The sequence below is a fragment of the Eurytemora carolleeae genome, unplaced genomic scaffold (genome assembly GCF_000591075.1).
Source record: "Eurytemora carolleeae unplaced genomic scaffold, Eaff_2.0 scaffold686, whole genome shotgun sequence".
NCBI classification, from domain to species: Eukaryota; Metazoa; Arthropoda; class Copepoda; order Calanoida; family Temoridae; genus Eurytemora; species Eurytemora carolleeae.
In genome coordinates this window covers 163,702-183,203 of record NW_019396579.1, presented here as the reverse complement: position 1 = coordinate 183,203, position 19,502 = coordinate 163,702, and the positions used below count along the sequence as shown (strand labels likewise).

Here is a 19,502-nt window from a genome sequence, read left to right as displayed (position 1 = left end):
CAAAAAAACTTCCTCAAATACCTGACAAAAGTTGCAGTCCAAAGGTGTACTTTGAATAATAGCTGTGGGCAGCACCATTAAACCAATAAGGATGAGTATATATATTAAGTTATCCTCTAAAGTGTCCCACCAGGGCCTAAAATTGGAAAATGTAAGGAATTGAAATTTTCAAACAAAAATTAGGAGTGACTGTCTGATGAGAGTGCCAGAAGGTATTTTTGTGCTGCCGCATGGCATTGATAGAATGTTGCTTATTTCCTAGATAAATTTTCTTCTCCCTCTCTAACCCTATGCTACAAAATAAATATTAATATTTCGTGTGGAAAAGTAGTTAAAACCAGGGTTATAGATAAGTTATTTCAACTGTCAAGAATCTGTTCCAACATGAAGGTTTTCACAGGGGCTTACAATTTGTACCACAATTCGACCCCCCCCCCCCCCTCTGGAATAATTTTTGAATGAAAGCAGAAAACACCCTTGAAATCTGGGTCACCATTCCCCTTAAGTTTATGCTTAAAAGCCAAGTATGGCCTAAGCGCTTATCCCGAAAAATGTCTCAAAATAATCTTGACCTTAGTACTTAAAACTTAGTCTAACTAACCCGCCTCTTTCCCCTCCCACGGGGGGGGGGAAGGAGGGTAAGTTTAAACTTGTTTCTGTTAAGCTCAGCTTACGTCTGCATTGTGATTGACGTGCTCGTACCATAGTCTAATAAATATTCACCTGAACGCTTTTTCAGCTTCCGAGTGTCCCAGCACCTTCCCAATCAGAGCTGTTCCTATTGCAGCCATTCTTATTGATTCTCTCTAACACGTTCCGTCTCTCACTGTACTTGAATGAAAATTGCAAAAATAAACCCAATTTATTTGAATTTTTCTCTTCTCGGCCTTAATAATTCTGAGTTCTGACAAAATACAATCCTTACAAAGAAAACTAAAAAATCCTTATTAGGGCATCAGATATGTGCATAATATGGTTCAATGTGCGGATTCTGGCATCTGTGGGTATTGGACGAATTGGACAGGTTCATTGAAAACATACAAATAGAAAACAGATGTCTTTTGTTTTGGTTCAGAAGGCGCGGCTTACGTTGTGCCGCGTATGTGAGACAGAATACGTTGAAACAGCTGATTAAATTTTATGTCGTCTTTTATCATAAATTTAACCAAACCAAACATGATAACAGATGTTTTTTAAATAAAAACAACAAATTTATGACAACACAGCGATCAGCAACAACTTTAAACCATCAAATTTGAAACACACGTTTGTAGAATCGGAAAATAACTGTTTGTAGTTTTTATGTTAATTGGTTAAAAATTGTCAATCTCTAAAGCCAATTATAGCTTTGGAACATATACGGTTATTTGATATAATATGGAGTAACATGTACGATGTACAGAGCGTCCCACATCATATTAGGTTATCTTCAAGCATTAACTCCAAAATACACACAAAATACTCGAATAACCTAGTATTTTCGGGTCCGTCTTAGTATACGAATTTTCATATCAAATTAATTTAATTTTGTTACACTTTACAGATTTACTAATGGAGAGCCCTGAAAGATCAATCAGATCCCGATCAAGATCAATCGATAGACTATCTAGAAATGGATTCAATCGTGGTGCAAACACACGACCAGTCTCTAGAAGTAGGAGTAGGACCAGGAGTAGGAGTAGAAGCAAAAGTAGAAGTAGAAGTAGAAGTCCTATCTCATTAGTTGCGCCTAAATCAAGGTAACAAATAATTTCATCCAGAATAAAAACATCAAACAAATTTAAATATAAGGCCTGACACCCCGTGCATAGAGTTTAATTTCAATTTTTTCAATTTGAAATAAAAAAAAATGACTTTGAAAGTGGTCTTTTTCGTTTAAAGTTTGTGGATCAATAAACAGTATTATTCTTATGTTTTGTAGTTTTTTTTATTTTGTTTCCGAAGCTTGGGGTATTTTTGTTGCCGCTACTTTTTATCTCTAAATATGTTTGATTATAATTAATGAGGTCTTATTATAATACAGAGCTTCCCATATCATATTAGATTATCTCCCAAGATCTCATACTCGAGAAACCTGGTGTTTTCTGCTGAAACATTTTTATTTTTGGCTAATACAAATAAGTCATTCTTTTTAAATTTATTGATTTACCCGAAAATCTTAATTTAGGGCCAAAAACTATCCGAAATGATGTGGGACACCCTGTATGATCTTATTTCCTTATTCATTTTTTCATATAGTGATTTAAGAAGATATTCCCCTGCGCCCGGAGATGTTTCTAGATCCAGAACGAAATCAAGGTAAAAAAACAAGTCATTGTTAATGAAAAAGACAGTTTTAAAGTTAAATTTCATTATTATAGATCTTCAGTGGCAGCTTCTAAACCATTGAAACTGCAGGATCGAGAGCGTGAGAATCCCAACCCCTCAAGATGTATTGGAGTATTCGGTCTCAGTTACTCCACCACAGAGTCAGACCTGAAGCATGAGTTCGGGAGGTTTGGTCGGCTCGACAAGGTTCAAATAATCAAGGATGGACCTACGAGAAGATCTCGCGGTTTTGGTTTCGTCTACTTCGACGAACTTGAAGACGCCGCTGAAGCTAGACGGAAAATGAACGGAGTTAAGATTGCCGATCACACAATACGAGTTGATTTCTCCTTGACCCGGAGACCACACAAACCAACTCCAGGGGTTTATATTCATCACGGCAGGCCGACCAAACCTGCCGAAAGACTAGATACGGCGTATAGAGGCGGAGAGGGAAGACGGAATGAACGATCAAGGCGTAGATCTCAACCCAGAGACTATTATAGGGAGGGACACAGAGACTACTTCTCAAAGGACTACTTTGAAAGGTTTGTAAGAATTCATTATCCCTCAAATAATTGATACTAAAAGAGAATTTAGATAAAGATTGTTCGGATTTTGAAATTTTGTTATCTATATCTGACTTTTAATGTAAAAAGGGTTGTTAGCAATCCCTGAAAAAAAACAGAAGAAACCGCTGTTATGGGCAAAAAAAAACTGGAAGTAAAAAATGTTACTTTTACAATTTTTTACTGCCTTCACCAGAATAGGTTCATGATCAGGCTCTGTATCTAAATGCTGGGTGGGCAGCTAGTTGACGGCGTTCAGCTACCATCCACTAATGTATATCACGAATGTTCAAAAATAGTGAGTTAGTCCGACTGAATCTAGGCCGTATGCTGAATGTTGATGTGTAGCGCCCTGAAGACGGTCTGGAGATTACAAATCGGATTACCTTTCAGATCTACCTATTTTATTATTATTATCATTTTAACATTGGTTTGTTCACTTTGTCATTGTAAAGATTTATTAGTTTTTACTTATTAAAAATCCTTTTATTTAGGGATTATGATCCACGATATCAAGAGCAGGAAAGATACTATAGACACTCACGTCATCGACAAAGGTTCCAATTTGTTGTTTTTAAATTTCTTAGCTGCTGTCTTTTTTAAATATCTGAAGATTTATGGTAGATTTTTATTACCAGTGCGGTTATCCACTTAACACAGAAATGCATGAAATAGCAAGTTATTAGTTTTTATTTTAATTTTTTTTTTTTTTTTAACTGGAAATTTATGGTAGATGTTTATTACCAGTGCGATTATCCACTTAACACAGAAATGCTTATTATTAGTTTCTTTTGTAAAATTAACACTAATTTCCCTTAAATTATCTAAATAATCAGCGTTTCACAGGGGTGTGTATTTTTAAAAATAACAATNAAAATTTAACATTTAAAAGTCCATGTTTTTTAATCCTTTTTTTAGACTTTTTACTGTATTAATTTCCCCTATTCTTTCATTTTTCCCATTTTAGTCCAAAAAAACCCTAAAAAAGTGTGCCCTAAGATTATTAACATTTATAAATTAATTCGTACGATTACTCCAAAGAAAAGATAAATTGAAATTTTGGTCGAATTTTTAAAATTAATTGCTACCATAGGTTAAACTTAAAAAAAAAATTATATTACCTTTAAAATGTTTGACACCAACATCTTGTTTAATCTTAAGATACAGTGAACCATATTATGAGGATCGGTATTCCAGGGATTACACGGATAGCTACTATGACGAAAGATATTATAGAGATATGGACACGGACAGGTAAATAGATTCATGAACAAACAAACAAAGAAGCTGTTGGACAAACTAAACAAACAAACTGGCCGATACAAGTCAGTGCAAAATTCAAACCTATTAGTTTTAGCAAAAATTCCCAATCTAAGAGCAATTTTGTAAAATATGTTATTGTTTAGATATTACTCGATGAAGGACAGATATTACGGATCGTCTTCATACGACAGAATTTCAACTGAATCCAGGTCCAGACGGTCACCTAGTCCACTACCAGTACTGAGGGCACGACGCTCACCTTACCCATCTCAGAGACAAAGATCAAGAAGTCCGTTATCTTCCACTTCCAGACTAAGAAAATCCTCTGGATCCTTACCCCTAAGATCACGTCGGTCCGCTAGTCCTTTGCTGAGAAGACTTACTAGATCTCCTATTCCTTTGCCTTCAAGATCCAGAAGGTCCAGTCCATTTCCTTCCGACTTTATGCGGTCACCTGGTCCATTGTTGTCTAGATCAAGAAGTTCTTTATCTCCCCCAATTGCTCCTTCATTAGAACGATCATCTAGTCCCTCTCCACTACCCAGGCAATCTCCCTGTTCAACCACAGCAAGAAGGAAGAGAAGTCCTGAATCCAGATCAAGAGTTTCACAATCTGGACCCTCCATGATGTCAAGAAGTTCCTCTGCGAGGTCCAGAAGTCCCCCACCGGCAAGGGAAAGGCCTCGAATACGTCGTTTCTAAATTTAGGCAGAATTTTTTTATATTTTCAATTTTTCGAAAGTTAAAATTTGCCAATTCTGAAATATTATAAAAAAATATTAATTCTGAATTTAGTTTGAAATGATCTGAACGAATTGTATATATTGTGATCAAACTCACCCACCCGTAAAGAGCTGCCCCGCACACTTGAACTCAATTCCTTCCCAGGAAAAGACCAGGACCTTTGTTTACACCATATACCTTTAAGCACAAAGCTTTTGTTGCACTTGATATTCATACTTGCTTTTTTTAACTAGTGAATAATCATGGTAAAGATTTTGAATAAATAAAAAATATTTGCTAAAAATTTTGTTCAGTAGTCACTTTTTACATTTTTTTTTGTACAAAAAGTATTTATTTTTATTTTTCAAATAGGAACTTGCGATGTTCAAATTGAATATCGAAGAAAATGTCAGATAAAGAAAATTTCAAATAAAGAAAATGTCAGATAAAGAAAATGTCAAATCGAGAAAATGTCAAATGAAGAAAATGTCAAATAAAGAAAATGTCAAATCGAGAAAATATCAGATAAAGAAAATGTCAAATAAAGAAAATGTCAAATAAAGAAAATGTCGAATAAAGAAAATGTCAAATTAAGAAAATGACAAATAAGGAAAAATCGGGATGTTCTTAAATGAGAAAACGTAAAAATAGAAAGATGTAAAGATTATGATGAAACAAAATAGATCGTACTTTAAAAAAGGAGAATAGTAAAAAAGTAAAATTTAAGAAAAAGAAAGAAAGTTAACAGCTAAACCAATAAAAAATCTAAATTTGAAGAGAGCCAATGTCTCAGAAAGCAAAAGTGAAGAATGTCAAAACTAAAGAGTCAAAAAAAATAAAGACAAATTCTCGTCAAGCTTTAATTATTCCAATTTCTAAAATGGCAGGTAATAAAAAATTTACATGACGACTCTAACATAGTTCCGAACCAATATTCGTATGAATGATGAAATAATCTTGATGTATTCTTTAACAAAGGCCGCAGAACTTACATAAATCTGAGCTTTTATGAAGTTTTTAAAAATACTAAAAATTTCAGAGAAAATGGATGCTGACGATTATAATTTAAAATGGAACAACTTTGAGACCGGAATAACAAGGAAAATGATAGAAATTAAATTAAATATAAAAAACGAGTATTAACCCTATATGTAAACTGTAAAGACTGGGAGTCTGAATCTTATAAAGGCTTTAGAGTATAAGAAAAGGGTTGCAAGGCACGTTCATAGTCCAATTTTTCAAGGCCCATTAAAAAAATACTTTTTTTATTTTGGGTCCGAGAGATTGGTTTGAAAAAAATGCTAAAAATGTATAAAATAAACATTTTTATTTTTGACAAAAATTAAGATGTGACACTTGTTTTTACATCCATCTGTAGCTGTATTAACAAAAAATTATCGGCTTTTTAAAAAAATATTTAACTACCTTTTTACCGTTCTCTACCCAACCCTTTAAATTAAAAAAATGTTTCAAAGAAATCGTTTTCAATACTATTTCCTTATAAGTAAAAAGTTCAAAGTGATAGTGTCCAAAATCGAGTGGGTAGGCGAGGGGAAAACAATTCAAACTAATACTGGATATCATTATTGAGTTTTATCAAGAAATTTAACTTTTTTTAAAGATTTTGTTTTTTGATCATATTTTCTATTTGTTAAAGTGGCCTGATAGAAATATTTAATTGTAATCAACTGTACGATGTAACACTGGTCTGCGGGGAGAAAAAGCTGGAGGTAGTGCTAGGAATCCTGATCAGAAATGAACACTTCAAGTCATAAAAACTTTCATATTATTGATTAGATAAGGGTTTTAAGGGTATCTTTTTATAATCTGGCATTCTCCTTAGAAATACAGTGTCACTGAAAATTATAACAATAGTGATGAGTCACTTTAAGTTTTTGATGTTTTCAGAACAATAACTTAAATTTACTAATTAGGCGCATCGTCTGGTTTTGTCTGCCTGTAGTCCGGTTTTCAGAACAATAATATAAATATACTAATTAGGCGCATCGTCTGGTTTTGTCTGTCTGTAGTCCGGTTTTCAGAACAATAATAGAAATACACTAATTAGGCGCATCGTCTGGTTTTGTCTGTCTGTAGTCCGTTTTTTAGAGCAATAATATAAATTTACTAATAAGGTGCATCGTCTTGTTTTGTCTGCCTGTAGTCCGGTTTTTAGAACAATAATTTAAATTTACTAATAAGGCGCATCGTCTTGTTTTGTCTGTCTGTAGTCCGGTTTTCAGAACAATAATTAAATTTACTAATTAGGTGCATCGTCTGGTTTTGTCTGCCTCTAGTCCGGTTTTCAGAACAATAATATAAATATAATAATCAGGGGAATCGTCTTGTTTTGTCTGCCTGTAGTCCAGTTTTTAGAACAATAATATAAATTTACTAATGAGGCGCATCGTCTGGTTTTCTCGGCATGTATTTCGGTTTTTAGAACAATGATATAAGTTTACTAGCTAGGCGCATCGTCTGGTTTTGTCTGTCTGTAGTCCGGTTTTTAGAACAATAATTTAAATTTACTAATTAGGCTCATCGTTTTGTATTGTCTGCCTGTAGTCCGGTTTTCAGAACAATAATATAAATTTACTAATTAGGCTCATCGTTTTGTATTGTCTGCCTGTAGTCCGGTTTTCATAACAATAATATAAATTTACTAATTAGGCGCATCGTCTGGTTTTGTCTGCCTGTAGTCCGGTTTTCAGAACAATAATATAAAGCGCATCGTCTGGTTTTATCTGCCTGTAGTCCGGTTTTCAGAACAATAATATAAATTTACTAATTAGACGCATCGTCTGGTTTTATCTGCCTGTAGTCCGGGTTTCAGAACAATAATATAAATTTACTAATTAGGCGCATCGTTTGGTTTTGTCTGCCTGTAGTCCGGTTTTCAGAGGAATATTCACACAAGCCAACCAAACCAATCCTATAGGTATATTCTACTTAAATTTTATAATTAGGTTTAATATTTGAAAAATGTTTGCTGCAAAGCTTACTGTTAAGTGTACCTGAGAGGAATATCCTTTGCTAATCTGGAAGCTACGGTTAAGTTTATGTACCATGGAGAAGTATGTATAGGTCAGGATAAACTCAGGTATTCTTATCGCTAATAATTATTTATTATTATTATCATGTTTTATAGTTATTATTATTGTTTTTTATTTGATATTTGGTATTACTAGTGAGTTTCTGTCCACTGCTGAAGACCTGAGGGTGAAAGGACTTTCAAGACATGAAAATGATTTACAAGAATCCAATACCTGCACCAGGGAACATCATACTTATACAGAAATTGGATACATCTTATCAACTGGTGTTAAATCCACCATTTATCAATCTTTTCATATTTCCAACCATTTATTTATTTAAATATAACAATTTCTCTAAACATCCCTGTATCAAATAACCTCCTCCAATATTTTACACAATTTTCTCTAATTTTAAACTATTTCCCTTTCTCCTTCCCCAACACAATACATTCTTTTTGAATATTAAACCATCTTATTAATATAAAACTATATTTTTTATATCTAACCATTAACATTTGTATTAAACAATCCTTTCATTTAACTGTTTTCCCTAATGATAAAAATAACAACAAAAATTGAGATTTTAAGAATAATAGAGATATAAAAAACAAGAAGCTGCTAGCCTATGATTATTTAAATTTTCTAATAACATTCTTTAAAAGACCTTTTTTCCTAATGATTAATCAATTACACCATTTATTCTAATGTCCGACCATCTCTTTTTAATCCTTTCTCCTCGTATCCATCATCCAACATTCATTTATATATCCGGCCCGGGCTATCTGCCAAGATATTTAACTTTTCTAGTTTTAACATCAAAAGAAAATGTTGTTATCAGAAGCAGTAGTAGTAGCAGCAATCGAACTTCAACGACGAAAAAGCGACCAATGCCCTTTATAAAACAAGAAAACGGAAAGAGAAAACGTTCAGAAGAACCTCAGACAAAGAAAGGTGAAAAATATTTTCCCTCGGTGGTCATAGATGACTTGTACCTAGCTGTACTTACATTGAAAAGAAATGTTTTATCGAAATGTAAAAATGTCTCAAATAAAAATATTCAATATTGCTTCTGGTAAATGGTTTTACCGAAAAATTTAGCCTATTTTGATTAGCCATGAGCCATTTGTTTATCGTGCATTAATTAATGTCTACTGCATAAATAAACAAGAAAATTATAGTAAATATATTTCAATTTTTTTTTTAGAAAAATCTCCGATATCTGATCGACCAGTTATACATCAAGTTGAATCGTTGGTAGAGAAACCATCGGTAAGTGTTCATACTGGAAAACCCCTTATTTTTGGAAATATCTCGTGTTATCGGAAAAATCACGTTTAATCGGAAATATCACGTTTTTCGGAAATATTCCGTTTTCCGGAAATATTACGTTTTTCTAAAAATACCAATTTTTTTTCGAAAATATCACGTTTTACCGGAAAAATCACGTTTTAGGAGAAATATCATGTTTCATCGGAAAAATCACATTTTACTGAAAAAAAATCCGTTGTTTAGGAAATATCACGTTTTATTGTGAAAATTACGGTTTATCGGAAATATCACATTAGAAGAGAAACATTACGTTGTATCGGAAAAGTTCCGTTGAAAAGGAAATATCCGATTTTTTCGGAAATATCACGTTTTATCAGAATAAAATTCTTTTTCGAATAAACTTAGATTAAAGTAAATTATCTGCTTGTGTTAGGATCATTGTTCTCCTAACCATGTTTTGGGCGTTCCTGGTCCAGAAATGGGCGTGGCTGAGCTAGGATATGAGGAGGAGGATTATGATTATGATGAAACTTTTGAGATCATTCCTCAGATGGATTTAGGTAAGAGGTTACAAAAAGAAGTGGTTATATAATATAAATCTATCTATCTATCTATCCATCTATCCTAGGTGCCCAGCTATATAGAGGACCTAAACCTAAAGCTGACCGTCTCCCAATAGTCAACTTTATAAACCTGAACAAGCTGAAGGTGGAGAACGGATACATGTGCAGCTTCTGTAACAGGGTCAGCGCAGATAACTCCAACATGAACCGGCATATAGAGGTTAAACATGCAGCAGAACTAGAACTTTATCTCATGCAACCAAGTGAGATGAATCAGCTCTAGCTCTACCCTAGAGATGGTTACAAGCCAACCAGGTTAAGTGAAATTATTGTAAGCTCTGAGAGCGAGATGTTTGTATGTTAAAGCTGGGACTTCTGTGCTCACAGCTGGGATCTCTTGTATTGTGTGGATATCGAGATCAATTTCTTATCTCGATCTTTTATTAATCTGCAGATTAATAAAATATCCAGCATGGTTATCGTACCCTGTAGGAATAGCTGAGATAAGGAAACTAAGCATTGATCCTCAAATTAAAACAGTCCTCAGTTGAAATCGAGATTAAGCAATCGGGGATTATGAGTATTCAGTTCTCAGCTCAGACTGTTCATTCCTCCTGGACGTTTCAGCTTGGTCAAGCCTCCTCATTGGTCCCAGGGATCAAATCAAATCAAATATATATATTTGTCCCAAGCCAAAAACATAGAAAATATCATATTTTAAAACATATTTGTAGACTTGAGACGGGGAGGCATTGATAGCCAGGGGCTGTTTAACACGCAGCCTCCCACTGGAGAGTCAGTTTTTGCAATGATGCTGACTTGAAGAAGAGGTGCTGCTGGATGTCATGCTGCTCATGGGATGGAGGGAGCTGGAGCCACTGGAGAGGATACTGTTCATAAACGTACAGGAATCCGTCAAGGAGAGGTCGGGTACCTTCATTCTCAGGGTGGAACACATAAAAATAAATGAGAGTTAAAGGGAGGAGCAAGAATTACAAAATAGTTTTTCACATTGAAAATCTTTAAGATTATCGAGAAGTTTGGCTTTTAACGATTGTTTAAAAATAATAATAATAAACAATTATCCTCGATTTTTAAATTGTCTGGAGTGGATATCAACTTCAGTTGCTAAATCATTCGCACATAAAAGTAACGCCCTCAGAGGTGATTGACCAAATACATGTTAATCGTCCTAATACTCACTAAATAACTGTGCTTCAACCGTAAACATGCTCAATTCATAAAGATTTCGATATTAGTTCCTAAACTAAAATTTCAATTTTGTACTTTAAGGCCTAGTCTTGACTGTATATCATTTAGTTTTATATATAATTTCGTGAAATTAATGTACGTTTCGTTTTTAAGTTGGATACCAAAAGTATTATTTAATGTTAAGTTTTGTTGTAAAGTCGTTAAAAACTATTTTGTGCAGAAAAACTCAAAAATGTTTAGAATATTTTAATCAAAAATTCTTATTGTAACACATAAGAGAACTAATGTATGATTTATGTATGAAGAACATTTTGATTTTTAGAGTAATTTTTTAGGATTTTTATTTCAGTTTGAACCAACAAATATCCTCGTTATATTTGATTTCATGTTTCTTCGTTTTTATTTGTTTATCTGACTTTTTCTCGGGCTCTGTTTATCTCTAAAGGGATTGTCAGCATATTTTAAAAATTCATTAAATCCAAATTTTTTTTAATTAGAAACACATTTTATCAATTTTCCGCCCAAGGAACTTTGATACGTTTTAAGTAAAAAAAATTATGGGGTTGAAAAATATATTATTATTAATAATTTAACACATTTTTTATTTTATTGAAAATTCTAGTTTAGGGAAAGTATTTATGAAATCTACAAATGTTACTCCCTTTTATTGTGAAACCTGCATTGATTGTATTTGTTGATAGAAAATATTGATTATTGTAAATATCTGAATGATCAAATCAGATTTGTTGTGTTTCTAATTCCAAAACTTATAAAATTTTTTTAATATGTGAACACTGAACACTGAGCAACCCCTTATATACATTTTTCAAATGCCTCTCCAAATGTTTTAGTAATCACCCATATTAATCACAATTTGACCAAAGTACAACATAAAGCTTGTATTATTATGTATTATTGTAAATAACAAGTTGAAATAGTAGCTCAAGTCACATCTTAGCCTTAATAGTCATATTTTCCCAAATCTTGATGACCTTTTTATGTTTAATTGTTTTTGTAATGATGTGTTGCCAAAACAATTATACTAAAAAATATGAAATAATTGTCTGTAAAATATCTCTGATAAAAACTAAATTGCCAAGTAATTTGCATTAAGAATTTGTTACATATTACTTTTTATATTGAAGAGTCTCGTATAATCTGTTTTCTGTATGTTTCAGATATACTATAAAGATATATGGTGAGCACCAAAAAAACAATAATAATATGAAAACAATTTTTGTTAGAAAGCATAAAATGGAAAGGGGGATTACTTTGTCTCAAAAACTCTCAAAAAAATTCTCTAAATGCACTTTTAAACATTTTGATTTGATTTGATTTAATTTTTTCTCTATGCTGCAGAGATCAACGTGAACCAGCAGAAAGGTGGTTCTATTTGATCTCGGCGGCACAAGAGGAGTAATTTAACCAGTCTTAATCAGCTCAACTATTTCTCCTATTTTGTTATATTCCTGATTTAAATTTAATAAATTTATCTCTAAAAATGAATGCAAACTGGCTTGAAGTAGAAGATGTTAATTGGTGCTCCGTGTATACAGATGGATGAGAACTATAACCTAAGATGGAACGACTATGAGAAGGGTTTGCTAGGAGGGTTCTCGAGTATCAGAGAGAACAGAGAACTATTCGATATTTCTCTAATGTGTGAAGATACTGTTTTACAGGTTAGATCAATCAATCAATCAATTTATCATTTAATCTAGCTACCTACTGTAATATTTAAATAAAACCTACTGTAATATTTAAATAAAACCTACTGTAATATTTAAATAAAACCTACTGTAATATTTAAATAAAATCTACTGTAATATTTAAATAAAACCTACTGTAATATTTAAATAAAACCTACTGTAATATGAATTCAGCTACCTACCTAGTCCTAGTCCCTAACCAATTAATCTAGCTACCTACTTAGTGCCTAACCAATTAATCTAGCTACCTACTTAGTCCCTAACCAATTAATCCAGCTTACTACCTAGTCCCTAACCAATTAATCTAGCTACCTACTTAGTCCCTAACCAATTAATCTAGCTACCTACTTAGTCTCTAACCAATTAATCTAGCTACCTACTTAGTCTCTAACCAATTAATCTAGCTACCTACTTAGTGCCTAAACAATTAATCTAGCTACCTACTTAGTCTCTAACCAATTAATCTAGCTACCTACTTAGTCTCTAACCAATTAATCTAGCTACCTACTCAGTCCCTACTCAATTAATCTAGCTACCTACTTAGTCCCTACTCAATTAATCTAGCTACCCATCTAGTCCCTTAACAATTAATCTAGCTACCCCTACGTAGTCCCTTAACAATTAATCTAGCTACCCCTACGTAGTCCCTTAACAATTAATCTAGCTACCCCTACGTAGTCCCTACTCAATTAATCTAGCTACCCCTACGTAGTCCCTTAACAATTAATCTAGCTACCCCTACGTAGTCCCTTAACAATAAATCTAGCAACCTAGTTAGTCCCTACTCAAGTTATCTAGCTACCCCTACGTAGTCCCTTAACAATTAATCTAGCTACCCCTACGTAGTCCCTACTCAAGTTATCTAGCTACCCCTACGTAGATCTAGCTACCCCTACGTAGTCCCTTAACAATTAATCTAGCTACCCCTACGTAGTCCCTTAACAATTAATCTTTAGAGAAGCTGCAAGGTCTCAAAGTAATCCCAGTATTGTCGCAAAAATTTGACCTGCTCCTTCTGTCTAGTTCAGCGTATTACACAATAAGACTTATGTTTGTCTGAGTTTTTGTTTAATAAATTTAAAAAAAATCACATTTAAGCGTTTTTGTTAAAGGCCCATAAGTTGGTGTTATCTGCCTGCAGCCCTGTTTTCAGACAAATACTCAATAGTCTCACACAGAATAGTCCTATAGGTAGGTAATAAAAGGTAGATTTTTATTTAACCATCATCAGTTTTTTACTTTATAATTTGACATAGTAATAAATCAGCTCTTCCATTTAATCTGTTAATAAGCAATTAGTCAGTCGGTAAATAAATCAATTCATCAGCTGGTTATGAACAATGTGGAGTATTCTTGAAGAACATTGAGTCCTTGTTGAACTTCATGTACTCCTATTGTTTAGTATGTCTGAGATGAGTATTCTTAAAGAACATGGAGTCCATGTTGAACTTCATGTACTCCTATTGTTTAGTATGTCTGAGAGGAGTATCCTGAAGAATATGGAGTCCCTGTTGAACTTCATGTACTCCTATTGTTTAGTATATCTGAGAGGAGTATTCTTGAAGAATATTGAGTCCCTGTTGAACTTCATGTACTCCTATTGTTTAGTATATCTGAGAGGAGTATCCTTGAAGAATATGGAGTCCCTGTTGAACTTCATGTACCAGGGAGAGGTGAACATCAACCAGAGCAGGATTACAGAGTTCCTCGCTACAGCAGAAGACTTGAAGATTAAAGGTTAAATTGATTCACAATTAATCACAATCTATTCCCAAATTTAATGAAAAACCTGAAGGTGTTGGACTATTTAAACTAAGTTGAATAACTTATCTTATGCGCTGATCCAAATTTGAGAGTAGAAGATTAACTATTTCTTGATTTAAATTCCTTCCACAGAAAATTTGGGCATATATTTTGACTCAACAGTCCTGTCAATTTCGAATAATTTTTGGTTGATTTATAAAGATCTGAAGAAAAAACGGACATCAAAAAGCAAGTTTTTATTCTATTAAGAATAATGGCTAATCAATCAATCAATATAGGTTTGTCCCGGAGTGAGGGTGAGTCTGGATCTAATAAAACCAAGTCAGTAGAAGATGAAAAGGAGGAGGAGCAGATGGAGAATGGGAATGGAAGGAAGAGGGTTAAACTAGTTTCATCCAGATCTCCAGATACTGAAGTACAAGGTAATATAGATAGTGCTTGAAGAAGAATGGTAGGTAGCTGGTTAAACTAGTTTTATCCAGATCTCCGGATACTGAAGTACAAGGTAAAATAGATGGTGCTTGAAGATAAATGATGGGAAGAGGGTTAAGCTAGTTTCATCCAGATCTCAAGATGGTGCTTGAAGAAAAATGGTAGTTAGCTGGAATGGAAGGAAGAGGGTTAAACTAATTTTAATCAAGATCTGCAGATACTGAAGTACAAGGTAAAATAGATAGTGCTTGAAGAAGAATGGTAGGTAGGTGAAATGGTAGGTAGCTGGTTAAACTAGTTTAATCCAGATCTCCGGATACTGAAGTACAAGGTAAAATATATATATAATATATACAAGATCCTTCAAGAAAATAATTCCATAAATTATGATTTCTTAAATATAAACTTTTCTTTATTTCCTTAATAACTTTTAGAATAGCTCAAGCATTGCCTATTACTTAGTTATTTATTATTATAAATTCATGAAATTTTTATAAAAGCTATTTTTAAATATCGTCTAGCTGCCCAATTTGACGGTTTATTGGAAACAAAAAGTTAGTCGTGATATGCATCACACTTCAATTACTTTTTATTTCCTTCTCTGAGCTAGAAGCATAGCGCGTATATTTTGGAGGAAAAAGATTTATGAAAAATATTAGATATTGATTCTTATGAATGTTTCCATTTTTTTAAGATTGCAACTATGAAGGCACTATTAAAAATTTTTTGTTTTGCAGCTGTGGCTTTAAAGAAAGAATTAAAATCACAATCTGTGATGGAGTACAGTCAACCTGTAGAAGAAAACCAAATTATCATTCCAAAATTAAAGGTATNCCCCGACATAAAAAATATATTTGTTCCTTATTGAAATTAATGTATACCACGTGATTTTTACGTTGTGACACAATCTCTTCTGAATTTCGAAACGTAATTTAGACTGAATTGTCAATGAGCATCCATGAAACCCACAAAACTATGGAATAGAAAGATGACATGCAAAGTAACTAAATCTGCAAAAATATTTAAACAAAGAGTAATCAATATTTATCTTGAGAATTATGAGAGGTTTAAATGCGAAAAATCTAGTTGTATATCATGCAAGTGGATTTTGTATAAAAAACTAAAAAAGCTGAAACTTTATTAGCTTATTTGTTTATGTGCATCCACCATCTATTTTAATTTATTAAATTAATTCCTCCGATATCTCACCCTGCCACAGATTACCTGACAAACTCCTGCCTCCCAATCAACTCCCTAACTATCCAAAAACATAATTTGTTGTGTGTAACCAATTATATTCATTATTGTCAACTATCTTGGGACCAACCACTCAAAACAACCTATCCTGGTTAGGCGGGTCCAGACTGCATTGTAAATTGTGATTGCTTATTTGTGATATCTCATGCTTTGTAGTTGAATAAAAATATGAAATATGAATGAAGCTATATTATATGTGCATAAGATGTTGGTATATAGCAAAAAGTTTCACCAGTGGCCGAATTTAATGAATTTGAGCGGCGGTTTAAATTTAAGCCGCGGCTTAAATATGGTTGGTTCCACTTTAAATTGTATCAAATGTCTCAAGATTTAAGCCGGCGCTAAATTTAAACCGGATTTGGCGGATTTTGGCGGATTTAAACCGCGGCTCAAATTCTTTAAATTCCATCTCTGTATAAATTATAACTTGAGTCTAAAAGTCGCCTTCGTATTCCATAGTTTTTGGATGCCAGTGTAAAAACCCGCCTTCTGGTCTCTGATTTCTCTGGTTCTAAAAGTAGGCAATATTTATACTTATATTTTGTTTTGTTTCAGGGCTCAGATATGTTGGATATTGTTGACAATGATTATATAGATGATGACTTTAACTATAGTTCCATGGACTACTCAAGCTTTCAGGATAATAGTTCGGACTATCAAATACATAGTAAAGGTAGGAGAGACTACTCGTTGTCAGGATAATAGATGTTAGGTACTTTCTTAAAGCCATTTTTCCAAGCAGTAACTTCTCAAGGGCAACTTCCCAAATGTGCAATTTCCCAGGGGCAATTTCCTAAGTCTTGATGTTAGGTTCTTTCCCGAAGGCATTTTCCCAAGTGACAATTTCCTTAGGGTATTTTACCAAATGGCAACTCCCCAAATGTGCCATTTCCCAAGCGGCGAATTCCCAAGTCACCTTTGGGAAGTTGCACATTCGAAAATTAAGACTATCAAATGCATAATAAATGTAAGAGGGACTACTTTAGATATTAGGATAATAAATGTATTCATCAAATTCACAAAAAGGTTGGAGAGACTACTTTTTTAAGTATTCAGACTATTAAATGCAAATATAGAATGGAAAATTGTTCTGACAACAAAGAAAGAAAAAGAAAAACATGGATTACTACTTTTAATAAGAAAGATACCCCTGGGTACTGGATAGGATTGAATTCTGTAATATTATTTTGTTTAGAATATCCAACTTCTGATCCAGGGAGTCAAATGCAACAGAAACGACGCCGTCAGCATGTTGTTAGTTTTATCAGTATAAATAAGGGATACAAGCTTTTATTTACAGTTGTTGTCAGTTGGCTTTATTGAATTTAAGAAAATATGTCAAGAGTGGTGCACTGAGCTCTGAGAGATCATTAAGATGGGTAATCCATCAATAGTTGCAAAATGTCGATTGTCGATCGTACACACTGTCTTACTAAATTTGATTACATGTTGTAACTACTTTAAAAGTTCGCGGAAAAATGATTATACAATTTTTGATTCCTTAATATCATAATAAGTTTATTGTCGAAATCGTCTGGAGTAAGTTTCTATCAAGTATCAATTGTCCCCCCACCCTTCATTCCAAATCCCCAAATGCAGTGCTTTAATCAAGTCAGAACTATAGTGTTGTAAATGTTGGATTCAGGTATTGATCTCCGTCTCCAGGATTAATTTAATTCCGTTGCGATATCTCGTGGTGGTCATATCCTGCAAAGATACCATAATATGAGGGATCAAGATTTATTCTCAAATTTAAACAAGTGACCACATTGGATATCAAGATCCAGCGTACAAGATTAATGAAATTCTACACAAAAGTTTCGACCTCACATCAACAGTTTTATAAAGTTTGCATAATTCTGTCTTGTCTAGTTTTTTAAATGTCTTGGATGAACCCCAAGAATAGAGATGGGCACGTTTTTCATTTCGTTCGTTCATCGTTCGTAAACGACCCATTTCGTTTTTTTTCAATCATTCAAAAAATTTGATTTCGTTCGTTCTCAAAATTATTGTTCATTTTCCATCGATTTCGTTCGTTTTCTCACTGAACGATCTTTCAGTAAATTCGTTCGTTCTGTAATAAATACGATCTTTTTTAAATATTTGTTAAAATTTCATTCATACAGTAAAAAAACTATCTTATTCAAAAAGTTTTATTCAATTATCGTTTGTTTAGATTACAGTTTTATCCCAATTTATTTTAGAAAATTCGTTTGTTCAGTAAAAAAAACTATCGTTCTCTTAAGTTCGTATGAACGACTTTTAAACGTTCTTTTTTTTGTTCGTTTTAATAAAACGAAAAAATTTTCATTTCTCTGATTTCTGAACGACATCATTTTTCACGAAAAATTTCGTTCGTACTTAAAAATTTCGCTCGTTCATAAAACGATACCCATCTAAACCCATGAACCTTGAGTATTGTACTAAGCTTGTAATGCTGGCTGCAGGTTAGGTTGGATAACGGGTACCAGTGTCTCCTCTGCAAGAAGCAGACGGCCGATAACTCAAATATGAACAAGCATATAGAGTTCACGCATCAAACTGATCTTAAAGAATATCTTTCTCATCTTGTAATGTAGAGTATTCAATCATCTGGTGTAAACACCCCCCCCCCCCTTTTAGATTTGTTATTCATTTCCGATTCAGGGTATTTTTATATTTCGTTATTCATTATTCTATGAAGAAAACTTGTGGGTATCTCAATTCCATTTTAAATACATGACTTTTTTCTGGCCATGTTAATGTGCACGAGCAAACAGATTGTGTTAACTGATTGGGCTGAGAATCATTTTTAAAATAACTTTTCGAAAATTTAATCTCAAATGCACAAATATTTAATTCTACAATAATTACTAGTTTCCCAATCTTAGAGGGGAGGGGGCGGGTCCCTGCCATCCCCCATGTTACGCCCCTGTTTTCTGAATCACACTGTTGCAGTATTGCGTACTATAAATAACCCTGAATGAATAGTAAGGGTTTGAACTTGATAAGAATTGTATTATTAATTATTTTTCTCTTATCAGTTTCTTCTTCCTGATATTTCTTTCTTTTACAAGAAAACACAACCTGTTGTAAACGAAAAGGGGTTGAGATATCCGTTTTTAAGGAGGGAGGGGGGGGGGGATATACCGGGCCAAAAATGTTCATAAACTTTTTGTATATATTGAAATATTTATCGAGAACTTCAAACATTCCAACCATTAAGATATAGCCTAAAATATTCGAAAAATTATAATTATTATATTTTTATTTATTTTTATAAGAAGAAATTAAAATGAAGATTTTAACATATCAGGATTTATCAGAATTAAAATAATATTTGACGTTGGTATAATTGCTTAAAATCATCTTTAAATTTGTAATACTCGTGTTCCTGTGCATATAATTTACTCAATCAAT

At 33.2% G+C, this 19,502-nt stretch overlaps 3 protein-coding genes across 11 annotated transcripts; all 3 read left to right on the top strand.

Annotated features, from left to right (window-relative positions):
• Positions 1–1,516: 1,516 nt before the first annotated feature.
• On the top strand, positions 1,517–5,169 carry LOC111705848 (transformer-2 protein homolog alpha). 4 transcript variants are annotated; one of them, XM_023478536.1, is made up of 7 exons: positions 1,517–1,739; positions 2,239–2,298; positions 2,361–2,855; positions 3,371–3,433; positions 4,038–4,130; positions 4,283–4,813; positions 4,935–5,169. In XM_023478536.1, exons 1-7 carry the CDS (start codon positions 1,552–1,554, stop codon positions 4,942–4,944), a joined length of 1,440 nt encoding a protein of 479 aa, XP_023334304.1. In that variant the 5' UTR covers positions 1,517–1,551; the 3' UTR covers positions 4,945–5,169. The 4 variants fall into 4 exon arrangements, with proteins under 4 accessions (XP_023334304.1, XP_023334302.1, XP_023334303.1 ...); XM_023478534.1 differs by having other exon boundaries at positions 4,283–4,847; XM_023478535.1 differs by having other exon boundaries at positions 2,248–2,298; positions 4,283–5,169.
• Positions 5,170–5,278: 109 nt separating this feature from the next.
• Positions 5,279–10,410, top strand: LOC111705851 (protein tramtrack, beta isoform). Its single transcript, XM_023478543.1, has 9 exons — positions 5,279–5,962; positions 6,520–6,592; positions 7,722–7,800; positions 7,872–7,962; positions 8,051–8,137; positions 8,736–8,848; positions 9,102–9,166; positions 9,600–9,726; positions 9,795–10,410. Exons 1-9 carry the CDS (start codon positions 5,871–5,873, stop codon positions 10,010–10,012), a joined length of 945 nt encoding a protein of 314 aa, XP_023334311.1. The 5' UTR covers positions 5,279–5,870; the 3' UTR covers positions 10,013–10,410.
• Positions 10,411–11,528: 1,118 nt separating this feature from the next.
• LOC111705850 (protein tramtrack, beta isoform) lies at positions 11,529–19,491 on the top strand. 6 transcript variants are annotated; one of them, XM_023478537.1, is made up of 10 exons: positions 11,529–12,139; positions 12,498–12,623; positions 13,763–13,841; positions 14,190–14,387; positions 14,693–14,836; positions 15,584–15,675; positions 16,659–16,776; positions 17,299–17,381; positions 18,551–18,678; positions 19,409–19,491. In XM_023478537.1, exons 1-10 carry the CDS (start codon positions 12,137–12,139, stop codon positions 19,443–19,445), a joined length of 1,008 nt encoding a protein of 335 aa, XP_023334305.1. In that variant the 5' UTR covers positions 11,529–12,136; the 3' UTR covers positions 19,446–19,491. The 6 variants fall into 6 exon arrangements, 5 of the variants coding, with proteins under 5 accessions (XP_023334305.1, XP_023334306.1, XP_023334307.1 ...); XM_023478538.1 differs by lacking the exon at positions 19,409–19,491 and adding an exon at positions 19,284–19,346; XM_023478539.1 differs by lacking the exon at positions 19,409–19,491 and adding an exon at positions 19,384–19,405 and having other exon boundaries at positions 11,532–12,139.
• Positions 19,492–19,502: the final 11 nt, after the last annotated feature.